Below are 12,929 nucleotides of genomic sequence, written 5' to 3'. Positions count from 1 at the left end.
ACAGAATAAAACAAGAACAGAAGCCTGTCTGGTTATTAAGTTTTGTATGATAAGTCAATCTACAATGAAACAATTTGATCAAGAATGAATTTATCAGACATATTTTATCACAATGTGGGAGATCTGGTAGCCTGATAGTCAGTGTGTTGGACTCTAGGTGGAGAGGCCCTGGGTCAAGAGCTGGCTTGGTCAGTTTGTTGTGTCCTTGGGTAAAACACTTTACTTTTACAGAGCTTCTCCCCATCCAGGAGTATCAATGGATTCTGGCAAATTATCAGGGATGCCTGATGAAATGATTGGGGGTTAACTTGCAATGAACACGCATCCCACCCAGGGAGGGGGGTAGAAGTAATATTCTCACTTGCCTAAAGCTAAAGAAACTGGTATGATAAAGCTATGGCTTGGATGTTTTTGCATGAGAGGGGGGTAGAAGTAATATTCCCACTTGCCTAATACTAAAGAAATTGGTATGATAAAGCTATGGCTTGGATGTTTTTGCATGAGAGGGGGGTAGAAGTAATATTCCCACTTGCCTAATGCTAAAGAAACTGTTATGATAAAGCTATGGCTTGGATGTTTTTGCATGAGAGGGGGGTAGAAGTGATATTCCCACTTGCCTAATGCTAAAGAAACTGGTATGATAAAGCTATGGCTTGGATGTTTTTGCATGAGAGGGGGGTATAAGTAATATTCCCACTTGCCTAATGCTAAAGAAACTGGTATGATAAAGCTATGGCTTGGATGTTTTTGTATGAGAGGGGGGTAGAAGTGATATTCCCACTTGCCTAATGCTAAAGAAACTGGTATGATAAAGCTATGGCTTGGATGTTTTTGCTTGAGAGGGGGGTATAAGTAATATTCCCACTTGCCTAATGCTAAAGAAACTGGTATGATAAAGCTATGGCTTGGGATGTTTTTGCATGAGAGGGGGGTAGAAGTAATATTCCCACTTGCCTAATGCTAAAGAAACTGGTATGATAAAGCTATGGCTTGGATGTTTTTGCATGAGAGGGGGGTAGAAGTAATATTCCCACTTGCCTAATGCTAAAGAAACTGGTATGATAAAGCTATGGCTGGGATGTTTTTGCATGAGAAGGGTGATAAGTAATATTCCTACTTGCCTAATGCTAAAGAAACTGGGATGATGAAGCTTTGGCTGGGATGTTTTTGTTAGCAGTTAAATGCAGAATTCCCTCGTCAGGTAATGAATTTTCCTATAATAGATACATGACTTTGTGTGTGTATTGGTGTTCAGTCTTGTGCACCAACTGAGGTGAAGGCCACAGATAATGGAGGGGGTTGCTATAATGCGAGCATGCGAGCCCGAGCCGTTTATGATGAGCCGGAGCCATTTTTTGCGAGCATCGGGAAAATAACATCCAAATCTGGACATAATGCCTTTTTATGGTCATGGTCCCATGTGTACCTTGTTTAAACCACGGAAACTGAGGATGAGAGTGATAACTTGTCTTATCGTGTGCTCGCTGATTGTAAACAACACAATTTTCAAAATGTTGTGGGAAGATTGCACGGCAAAGATTCCAGTCTTATACGCTGTTCTCACATACAAACGCACACACCGTTCGTGGTAGGCCCACACTAAACAATGTCGAGCGTTTTTGCTCAAACTACAAAAATACTGGCAAAAATGTGACAGCCGATTAACAACAAACTAAGAAGCTGAGACGAACACCTCGCTTGAAGGTGGCGCTAACAATAGCAAATTGGATAGGGATACTGACAAAAGTAACATGAATGGTAATGTTAAATATCTAAGCTTAGCTCTTCTGTTAAATATCTGTTTCTGTAATTGGTTTCTATTAGGTTCAATACTTGTAAAGTACGATTTGATATTTCATACATAATCGCTATTATTATTGTGCAAGCGATTGTGAAAGTTGGTTTGCTCTTTGCATGGAGTTATGAGGGCTTAGAAGACGCAAGGAATACTCTGATGACTGTGATGTACTAGAAAAATTTTCCAATATGATCAATGTACATGAACATAATGATGTTACAGTGTCATTAAAGGTAAAAAAATTCAGATCTCGTGATGCATATTATAATTGTACTCGTGTTTTGTGTGAATGCTATGGCTTTGTAGTTTCGAATAAATTTTATGCGTTTGGAATTCTCAAGTAAAGTGCTCGCTATGAAGCCCAAGTGAACACTCCTCGAGCATCTAGTTTGACATTTTTTCAGATTTTCTCCTTCAAATACTTTCTGGAGAGGAGCCAAAGACTGTTAGAATAAAATGAGGAGAGAAAATGGAAAGAGATAGAACAAGCAGTGGCTCGCAAGAAGAGGCCCGAGGCTCGCAAAAAATGGCTCCAGCTCGCAGGCTCGCACATTAGTTACTCTCGATGAAGGATATGACAATGATGATAACTTTTTGGTACAAAAAATTTTGCAAGGACAGTAAATCATCATTTTTTCTTCTTTGTCAAATATAGGTAGAGCAAATATTACGAGTTGAAATGTCATCCATTCAGAAACAGTATTATAGGTGAGTAACAGACATATTTAGATTGCACCCCCTAATTAGGGGTACTACGTAAAAACAAATGTTTGAGTTTTATCAACAGAGTTAAAAATGTAGATTGGCCACCGTAAAGTGTATCTAAGCTGACATTTCGAGCCTTAGCCCTTCACCAGAGCAAATGACGAAAGACTAACACTCAAAACATCAGCTTAGATACTTAAATTAAACCAAATTATCTTGTTATACTCTATCACTGATGCAGGGCCACAGTTTCTTAAGAAACTTACCCCCTAAAAATAAAATTTATTCTTGTCATGGTAATAAAGGACATGAGCACCAACTAAAGAAGCTCTTGATTGTCTGTACTTCATTAGAAATGTTTAGAGAACAGTATGGAGAAGATGCATACTGACGCTAGGGTGTTAAGAGTTAAGTCTTGTGTCCTTGTATCACGAAGACAGAAACATCCAAACTTGTAAGGGTAAGAAAAATTATTGGGATCAAATTCCATGACCTTGATCTGTAATTCATGCAGGGCTTGACACTAACAGTAGCCAACTAGCCATAGACTAGTAGAAATTCAGTTTTGACAACTGGTTTTTGATTTCCACCAGCCACTTCGGCTAGTAAACAAAGTGAAATTGTTGTAACATCTAAGTTGTCACCAGCCACTTGGCTAGTAAGCTGAAAAGTTAGTGTTGAGCCTTGGCAGGGCTGATATTGTGAAGACAAATTGGATGCTAGACACTCTTTAAGGTTCAAAGGGTTACACATGGCTCATTCTTTTTTTTTTTTTTTTTTTCATTTTGTTTTGATAGGTGGATCCTTACAAAAAACTTTGCCGCATTGAATAAAGGTTTGAAGGGAAATGCGAACAGTTTCCTGAACATTGTGATGGAGTTGAAAAAATGCTGCAACCACGCTCAGCTAATCAGACCAGAAACTAGTCAAATGACCACTGATTCCTTGCAGGTATAGTGATGTGATTCTTAACAATACAGTGACTACTGCTACCTCTAAAAGGAATACTATTGATAATTAATATCACTGAGATTTACCACAAGATGCCTCAGAGCAATAATGAGAATCAACAACAAACTTAACCAACATTTGCTGTCAGGTCAGGGAAATGAACCCAGGCCAGAGCAGTGGGAGGCACACATTGTCACCTGCGTACCATTCCCATATATCCCCCCCTCCCCCACCCATTGTGTTAAAGGTTGCAGGTAATAAAAATGTCAAAGGTCGTGGGCTACCCCCAGAAAGGCAGTCATTATCAGCTAAATGTAAAGGTGTTTGCCATTCTTATTTTAAAGTGATGTTTCCCTGAGGGTTTTACACAGTTGAAATGTTCCTGCTGATTTTTTGTGTGACGTTTTCAGAACCTGATCAGAGGAAGTGGAAAACTGTTTTTGCTGGACAAGCTGTTGTGCAGATTAAAGGAGACAGGCCACAGAGTCTTGATCTTCTCACAGATGGTGCGAATGCTGGACATTCTTGCTGAGTATCTACAGCAACGACGTTTTCTTTTCCAGGTATGTGATAACAGCTTCTTTTGCCTAAAAGACTCCTAAGAGTCCCTCAATTAGGTAATGAATTTTAGATCTGGTTCTACTAAGCAAAGCCCAAATCAGCTGGCAGTCTGGAAAAAGTCCCCCACACAGTGTTGTAAAGCGCATTAGAACATTGCATGGAAATGTGCTATAGAAATTGATATTATTATTATTATTATTATTATTATTATTATCACCCATAGAGATCAAGACCAGATAAACAAATTATTTTGTTGCAGATGGACTTATTGTATAAAACTTAACAACAAGACAGGTTCTTGTTTTTGTTATATTTTAACTCCTTCACTCCCAAGATCCCATTAGTAATTCTCCTTTGTGTCTGCCATAAGATTTTTATCATGTAAGTTTGGAGAATTTGGTATTGGATCAACTGATAATCCCCTTGTTGATATTTTTCTTTATTCTCAACACTTGTCTGCTTGATATTGCATTGATATTGTAAGGAGAAATTCTGTCTTAGTCACTCATGAAAGTGAAAGGGCTAAGACTGCATACTTTTAGGCCACTCACTTTGCTTATTATCTACCACAGAAGAGCAAGTAGTAGTAGCCAATCAAATAGCAGCACAAGTGATTTAGTGCAAGTAAATTTATAATCCAAATAATTACTGCTAATTATTATCAAAATAATTAATTTGTCATTGTAGAGACTGGATGGCTCAATTAGAGGAGACATAAGAAAACAGGCTTTGGATCACTTTAATGCCGAAGGATCTGAGGTATGTTTCTTTCTTTTGACTCAGTGCAGACCTTAATTCATTCCATTGGATGACAACAAGAATAAAAAACAAAAAAATTTTTATGCAAGTGTCAAGTCTGATGGCAGTTACAAACCACAAGTTAGGGGCACCATCGTCAACAATTGGTAAGAGGAGGATTATCAAAATCTACATACTTCTAACAAAATTATTATAATTACAGGAAGGAACCTTGTCAACACAACTATGCTGTAAAAAATGTACACATGAAAATAATTTTTTAGATAGAATGAAGTTTTGAGTCACACTAAGTAAATCTTGCTATTGTGACATTTATTTTTATTTCAACTCGGATTTAGCCAGAATAGCTCGAGAGAGCAGAAGTTATTACTACCAAACATGATGTTGAGTTTGTGATTTTCTCGAAGGATTTTTGTTTCCTGTTGTCCACTCGTGCTGGTGGCCTGGGCATTAATCTTGCCACTGCCGACACGGTCATCATTTTTGACTCAGACTGGAATCCACAGAATGACTTGCAAGCCCAGGCTCGTGCACACAGAATAGGACAGAGAAATCAGGTTGGTTGGTAGATTTTTTAACATATGAAGTCTGCTTGGAGAAATGTGTTCCAGAAGCCACGAAATCTTTATCTTCTTCATTAACCATTTGACCCCTACAAGTGACTGCAGGGCTCGACACTAACAGTAGCCAACTAGCCACAGACTAGAGGAAATTCAGTTTCTGCTAGTGGTTTTCGATTTCCACAAGCCAGTTTGGCTAGTAAACAAACTGAAATTGTTGTAACATCTAAGTTGTCACTAGCCACTTGGCAAGTAAGTTGAAAAGTTAGTATCGAGCCCAGGACTGGCATCTAATTTCTTGCTTACGTATGACCCCCAAGTCACACATTCAGGTCAGAGGAATAAAGGGAATGGTCGCCAACTAAAGAAGCTCCTGATTATTAATCAAATTCTCCTTGTCAGTACTTTAGAAAAACTATAGACAACAGTATGACGTTAGGGTGGAAAGTGTATGGAAAAAGTATTTCTGAAATTATAATAATTCCTTCAGTTTTAGTTTCTTAATACTTGTAGGAACCTTAGCAAAAACAGTCGTTCAAACCAAGTATTTGAAATATTCAACTGAAGTGAACACCTTTCGCGAAAATATTGAAATGCAAAGTTGAAATTGTGTAAATTCTTCCAAAGTCAGCAGAGCTGTTAGACGTACAACATTTTCCTGCGAGGAAACGCCGCATATTACCGCTAATAATCGATGTACAGCAGTAAATACTCTGCCCTCTTTTACACGAAACTCTGCACTGTGAAGAATTTGCGTGTATTTTTTACACGCATTTTCGTCTCTTTTTTTCTTTTCCGTGTAAATTGCGCGCAGTATGGCGGATTTACACGCATGAAACGCGCCTGCACAAATTTTAAATTACAGATTATACTCTTGTTAAAATCTACTCCAATCATTGGCGTTTTCAATCTGTCTTATTGTACTAGGTCAATATCTATCGCCTTGTCTCAAAAGGCAGTATTGAAGAGGACATACTGGAGCGTGCAAAGCGCAAGATGGTTCTTGATCATCTTATCATCCAGAGAATGGACACAACTGGAAGGAAGGTGTTATCCAAGACATCTGGGGCTCCATCTTCGTAAGTTCTATACAATGCAGCTTATTTCATGACCTAACTACATCTTGCATGCAACATAAGTTGTAGCCTGCATTGCAGGCGTCTTATTAGGGAGAGCTAGCCTTGAGAAGTGCGCGATCGTTTATTCAACGGGCTGTCTTTAATTTGGAGTTAGCACCGACCGTAGGAGGAGGTACGGGAGGAGGCGAAAAGACGGCTCAATATTCACTCCCCCCAACCTAACCCCCTTCCTTATGTTTTTCACTGTTGCGCACCTCCCTTAGTTCAAATTTCTTTCTCTCCCCTGCTTCCATCAAAATCAAAGATGACGGCCATAATTTTCGCTGAGAAAATAGTGAGCACTCGCGCACCAAAATTGCGCCTGCTCTGCAGGTTACGTAAATTATAGAAAAGAGTAGGTGGTCTCAAGAAACTCCTTTTGCCCTTTTTATGATCTTTGCTGACAGTGTAAATTGTGATAATAATCATATTTTTAAATTTACTCAGATATTAAAGAACTTTGTTGCAGACCTTTCTGAGCTCAAGACTCCCTTGAGTGCATTGTAGGCAGCTATTTTTTTTCCCCCTTTTTTCACACAAATTATGTTTGCTTCAGGAGTAACCCATTTAACAAAGAGGAACTTGCGGCTATTCTGAAGTTTGGAGCTGAGGAACTCTTCAAAGAAGGAGATGGAGAAGACACCCAACTGCAGGTTGATTATATCTTTCATTGCTAGAACTATGTAGTTTAGCCATTAAACTCTTCCTAAAAACCAAGTCTGAACGTTATTGACCATGCTGTGAGGACTTTAGTTTTGATCATCAGTCAAATTGTCTTGTCTTATGTTTACAATGACAAGAACGTGTTATAATGATCGTATGACTGACATGGATTAACTAACTGGCAGTGAGCTGTGCACAAAGATGTTAATGTAATGTGGTATAAATTTTCCTCTTGTAGGAAATGGATATTGATGACATGCTTAGAGCAGCTGAAACTCGGGATTCTGACGATCATCCGCATACTATAGGAGAAGAATTACTGTCACAGTTTAAGGTATGTGGCATATTTGGCTGGTGTGTCAGCCGATTGGCAAGGTTCTCTTAAGGCGGTACCCATAAGCGAAAGTGGTTTCACTTAAGTAAAGTTGTTCGTATTACAGCTCTTAGCAGGCGAAGTTTGCCAGGAGCGTTCCAGGGTTTTGCGAGCTACTTCAGTCAACAACTGAACACGCTGGTGCAAGGAAAAGTTAGGTTGACTTTTCACTTCCCTGAACCTTTTTCTGTTGTCATGGGAGAGAATAGATTGGGTCAAGATGGTGTGTGAGTTTCTCGTACAGCTGTAGCTAACCGCCTCTCGGTTAGCTCAATTGGTTAGAGCGCCGGACTGTGTTGTGCGGGAGGTCGAGGGTTCGAGCCCCGGCCGGACCGATACTCATGGTCTTAAAATAAGTGAGGAGAATTTGCTACCTTTCTATAATCAAAAAAATGGATAGATATTCTAGTCTTCTCGGATAAGGACAAATAAACCGTAGGCCCCGTCTCCTGCAGGGTTAGGGGTAGGAGACGTTAATTTCCCACGCACGAGATTACTGTGTAGTGGATGTCCTCCCCTGGGGTGGGATGGGTGGGAATTGGCCCTGAAAAGCCCCTATGGGGAGTGGTCAAGTAACGTATGTATGTATGTATGTATGTATGTATGTATGTATGTACGTATGTAGCTCGAACCAGCTCTTTCTCCTTCACACTTCAATCATGTGTTTGTTTTCCTTCAACGCTTGAAGGCTCGAAATGGAGACACAAAAAAAAAAATAGATAAACTGTCAAACGTGATTACCAACATTTTGCTATTTACAAACCTTAAAAGAGAAAAACAATAACAACAAAGTAAAGAATCTGTAGCAAAGGATTGTTTTCATAAAGGGTTTTTTACGGTAATGTCTGCAGGTTGCCAGTATTGCCATGGATGAAGATGAAGTTGCTGGGGTAGCTCAAGAACCCAATTCAACAGATGAAGGCAAAAGCTGGTCAGACATCATCCCTGAATCAGACAGGAAAAAGATCGAGGAGGAAGAAGAGCAGAAAAAACAGTTGGAGTTGTATTTGCCGCCCCGTAACCGCAAAACCGTGAAAAAGGTAGCGCCTTTTTTCCTTTGTTCATCGTTTTTCAAATGAAAGTTTGGAAGTTTCAATCAAGGTGATTGTAATTGCGAATCAGAATACGCTGTAGATGAAATTATCAGGGATAAGAACCCAGGGAATTGCTTGAAGGGAAGGAAAATGCACGTGACTACGGTATGATTGGTTTCATTTTTGCACGTGAACTAGTCATGATTGATGTTAGTTTTGCCATCTGATTGGCTGAGAGAGTAGTGTTGAATTTTTTTGAACCCCTTACCCAGCAAAGTAAAGTAGAACCAATGCAATTTTAGAATACTGTCGACGCTCATTGTAAAATTCCTTGAATACAAAATCCCGTCGTCCATTCAACAGATGAATTATGGCAAAGCCGGGCACAGTGACAATGAGCAAGAAACAAGCTACAGGAAGAAAACAAGTCGAAAGAAAAAATCCGAATCAGAGAGTGATGAGGATTCTGGTGGAGAAGGCAAAGAGATTAAGAGGAAACGTGGAAGGCCACGCACAATTAAGAGAGAAGATGTTGAAGGCTTCAGTGATGCTGAAATACGGAGGTTGGAAATATGACAATAATCTGTTAGTCTTAAATACAGTTCTTATAACAGGGTTCGTGCTACTCCTTAAACTCCTTGAAAACTACTTGAATATATTTTGCAAATTTAGGGCGCTTGAAAACTCCTTAAAAATAAGAAATTAAAAAAAAATCCTTAAAAACTTCTTTGAATTTTTTTTACTTAAATACGCACTGAATGTGAAAAAATATATTGGAAACAATAAAAGAGAAAAAATATAGAAAGTTATCTGGTTCAAGGGCGCCTTGGGAAAAAAATGTGCCGCCATTTTTGAAAACAAACGCTTTTTTCATAGCAACAATGACTCCTTGAAAGTCAAATTTCAGTCCTTAAATACTCCTTAAAAAGTCCTTAAATTTAACTCTGAAATTCCTGCACGAACCCTGTTATAAGAAACATCGTTCATATCAGCAAAATTAGCTGGGAAGTTTGTAGAAATACTTTTTTCAGGAAGTGTAAGGTAAATTTTTACTTTTTAGTTTACCTTGGTAACCAGTGCTCGCTTTTCGTCCCTTTTTTTTTTCCATTAGATTTGTCAAAAGTTACAAGAAGTTTGGCAGACCAAGGACCAGGTATTCTAATATTTTTAACTTTTCGCCAAGTCTTCAATTGTTAGCGCTATGTTTAAATCAGAAATGTAACAACTTCGTGAATTCTGGATCTGTTCTAGGTCGGCTTATGGTTTTTTTTTCCTGTTTATGTATAAAGATATTTCTTGGAGTAAAAAGTATTTGGTCAAGACTTGGTAAAACTAGAGACTGACTTTTTCCAACAGTCAAACGACTTTGCTGTCATGATGTTGGAATGACACACTCTTTAATATCTCTTTCGGTGACAGACTTGACGCAATTGCAGTTGATGCGGAACTGGAAGATAAACCAAGTGAGGACCTTGTTAGACTGGCAGATATTTTACATAATGGCTGCGTGCGAGCTGTGGCAGAATATGAAGAAAAACTGAAGGAAGATCCAAACTTTGATGGTAAGTTTGTCGTGCATAGCCTTTTAATAGTTTCCACGCTTGATGCAACCATTAAAAAAGGGTTTCGCTCGGACGAAGGGCTAACGCTCGAAACGTCAGCTTTTGTAATCGTTACGGTGGCCAATTTATCATTTCAACTTTGTTGATATATCCAAATTATTTCGTTACCCGCACCGACGCTGCCCCAAACAGTTTCTTTAGAAACTATCAGCCTTAAAAAGGGGTTGCACACCAGTACTACTACTAAGCAATGAATGTTTAAAAACATATTTGCGCTCAAACTACAGTTAACTGCCAAATTGAGTCTAAAGTGATGACAAAGATTCACTGCTGTTCAGAGAAGTAGGGTTTACTGTTCTTACCTGTAAACTAGCTTCCTCAAAACTTTCTTGGGTTACTTTGACTCCATTACGAAACTAATATTCATGATTAAAGTGCGTTTCAATTGAATCTCGTGAGAACGGACTCTGTGTAACTTTTGTTGACTTCCTTGTCAGGTAAAAAGCGTGGAGCCACTGTACGACTTAGCAACGTGACCATAAATGCACCATCGGTGTTGAAACACGAAGAAGAGCTTGAATCACTCGCCGTCATCATGCCAGCAGACAGTGACGCGAGACGAAAGTGAGTAGTCAGCCACGGTTTAATTTTATTTTAGGGACAGGGTGAACAGTTCAAGGATTGCATAGAGCGTTTATTTTTCTAGAGTTTCCTCTTTCATGGCCTTGTGACATTTGATTTATAGTGCATTTTTTACCTTTTAGGTTCCGCCTGACTGCACCGGCAAAAAGTGTGCACTGGGGCGTCCCGTGGGATGTTCCTGATGACTCCATGTTACTGGTTGGAATCTATGAATATGGATTAGGAAGTTGGGAAGCCATCAAGGCTGATCAGAGTCTGTCGCTGTCATTTAAGGTAAAGAGGGCTGCTCTCTTGTTCTTGTTCAAGATGAAGTCATCTTGAAGTAAAAGCTCGCTAATGCCGAAAGTTTCTCCACTTTCCTCTGCATGGAAAGGCTGAGAGGACTGCAATTCCCCCTCCCCTACGAAGGAGATAGAAGTTCATTTCAGTTATAATACTCTCTCTCACCCCTTCCTAGTGGCTCATCTAGTTTCTTTGACAGTCCGCTGGACAGAAAGAGAAAGTGGGAGGCTGAATTGTCTGTTATAAGAACATGACAGAATGACACGAACGGCACTACACTCTCCCCTCCCTCCTAGCAACTCACCTACTTTCTTTGACATTTGCTCACTCAAAACTGAAGTTTTGAGTGAACTAATGACACGGCGTCCCTGAAAAGCAATACTTTTATTTTCATTTATTTTCATTCCAATAAGAAGTTAGTTCAGTTCGTTTAGATCAGCCTTTTAATCTTTGTATATATTTTATAATTATTATATAGTTTTAAGTTTTACATTTGTAGGTATATTGCTTGTAGACGACTGATTGGAATTTACCTTGTATAAATAAAGTGAACTATCTGTCTGTCTGTCTGTCTGTCTGTCTGTCTGTCTGTCTATCTATCTAATCTATCTATCTATCTATCTATCTATCTATCTATCTATCTATCTACATTTTGCTGGACAGAAAAAAAAAGAGGGAGGCTGAATTGTCTTGTATAAGAACATGACACAATCACACTCGTATTCTCGCGGTAGCTTATTGGAGATCGGTAACCTGGCTCTTTTGACTTGAATCGTTTTTGTCTCCCAGATCCTTCCTCCCGGGACATTGAAGCCTCAAGATAAACATTTGCAGACAAGGGTGGAATATCTAATTAAACTGTTAAAGCAAGCTGCCATTGAAGACAAAGCAGAGCAGCTCCGGAAGGTTAGTGGCTTAATTGCGGTACGTTTTACCCTTTGACCTGAAAAGCCCTGTGGGTGTTTTCGCTAAATGGTTTGTAATCGAATTTAGCCATCTTGGGAGATTTTTAAGAGGACCTTGAAAGAGGAAATGAGGTGCGGCACTCGAAAACTATTGAATTCTAGAGCCTGGCAGCGCCTGCAAAACCGCCAGCTCTGCAGCCAACCCGGAGACAATGCTCGGTTGTGTATTTTTATGCTCCAGGTTAGGATAGTCCTGAAAAAAAAAAGAGTGGTTGTTGTCGTTGACAAGAACTGATGTTTCGGCAACCAGTGCGGAAGCCATAAACGGGCTCAAGTCATCACTAAAGAGGTCCACTTGATTCTGATCATGACTTCCGCTTTGGTTGTCCCAATGTTGGTCAATTTTTGACAACAGCCGTCCTCTTTGGATTCCATTCACCAATTAGATCAAACTACACGATTGATTACCTCTGTTATGAAATTTCGAAGTTTTTATTTTCTTTTTCTTTCTTCTAGTCATCGCAAATGCTCAAATCAAAAATCCGCCAGCTGAAGCAGAAAGACACTAAGAAAGGGAAACATCTCTCCGATGAATCATTGAACAACAGCGCTGCGCCGTCACCGATGGGTGTGTTGTCCCCCCCTGAAGTAGCAGAAGATAAAGAGGATGGAGTCGCTCCTGAAATAAGTCAGGAGGGGCAGAATGCAAAAGAAGGAAAGAAAAAAAGGAAGGTTCCAAAGAAGAAGGAGGGCATCAAAGATGAAGGAGACAAGGTTTATAAATATGTTGTCGTTTTTGTTGTTCCTTGCGAAATATTTTGCTAAGCTGTAAAAGCACCCACAAAGTGTTTGAGTGAAGGGTTCGCTTTCATCCTTGTGGATATTTGCGAATGAGTTTAAACACCTGGTTTAATATGCTAAAAAGTATTTTTTAAAAGGTGGAAAAGTCTCTAGTCGTGCCAAAGTGAGAAAAGAGCTAATCACTTGATCAGATGAATCTGAACTGATGTTAATTA

The 12,929-nt window shown here is 39.3% G+C and overlaps 1 protein-coding gene across 2 annotated transcripts in view; it reads left to right on the top strand.

Annotated features, from left to right (window-relative positions):
* Positions 1-12,929, top strand: part of LOC111321674 (ATP-dependent chromatin remodeler CHD1) — a 30,540-nt gene that overhangs the window by 14,508 nt on the left and 3,103 nt on the right. For both annotated transcript variants that reach the window (XM_022924622.2, XM_022924623.2), the window contains exons 13-28: positions 2,454-2,506; positions 3,301-3,454; positions 3,865-4,017; positions 4,703-4,774; positions 5,182-5,331; positions 6,262-6,413; positions 7,009-7,105; positions 7,354-7,449; positions 8,340-8,528; positions 8,886-9,085; positions 9,634-9,675; positions 9,942-10,084; positions 10,582-10,708; positions 10,849-10,999; positions 11,798-11,914; positions 12,430-12,687. In XM_022924622.2, the coding sequence (XP_022780357.2) occupies positions 2,454-2,506; positions 3,301-3,454; positions 3,865-4,017; positions 4,703-4,774; positions 5,182-5,331; positions 6,262-6,413; positions 7,009-7,105; positions 7,354-7,449; positions 8,340-8,528; positions 8,886-9,085; positions 9,634-9,675; positions 9,942-10,084; positions 10,582-10,708; positions 10,849-10,999; positions 11,798-11,914; positions 12,430-12,687 (2,154 nt within the window). The remainder of the gene's footprint in view (positions 1-2,453; positions 2,507-3,300; positions 3,455-3,864; positions 4,018-4,702; positions 4,775-5,181; positions 5,332-6,261; positions 6,414-7,008; positions 7,106-7,353; positions 7,450-8,339; positions 8,529-8,885; positions 9,086-9,633; positions 9,676-9,941; positions 10,085-10,581; positions 10,709-10,848; positions 11,000-11,797; positions 11,915-12,429; positions 12,688-12,929) is intronic.

Source organism: Stylophora pistillata, chromosome 4 (genome assembly GCF_964205215.1).
Source record: "Stylophora pistillata chromosome 4, jaStyPist1.2, whole genome shotgun sequence".
NCBI classification, from domain to species: domain Eukaryota; kingdom Metazoa; phylum Cnidaria; class Anthozoa; order Scleractinia; family Pocilloporidae; genus Stylophora; species Stylophora pistillata.
The sequence above is the reverse complement of the archived record's forward strand: the minus strand, read 5'-3'. Positions and strand labels throughout refer to the sequence as shown.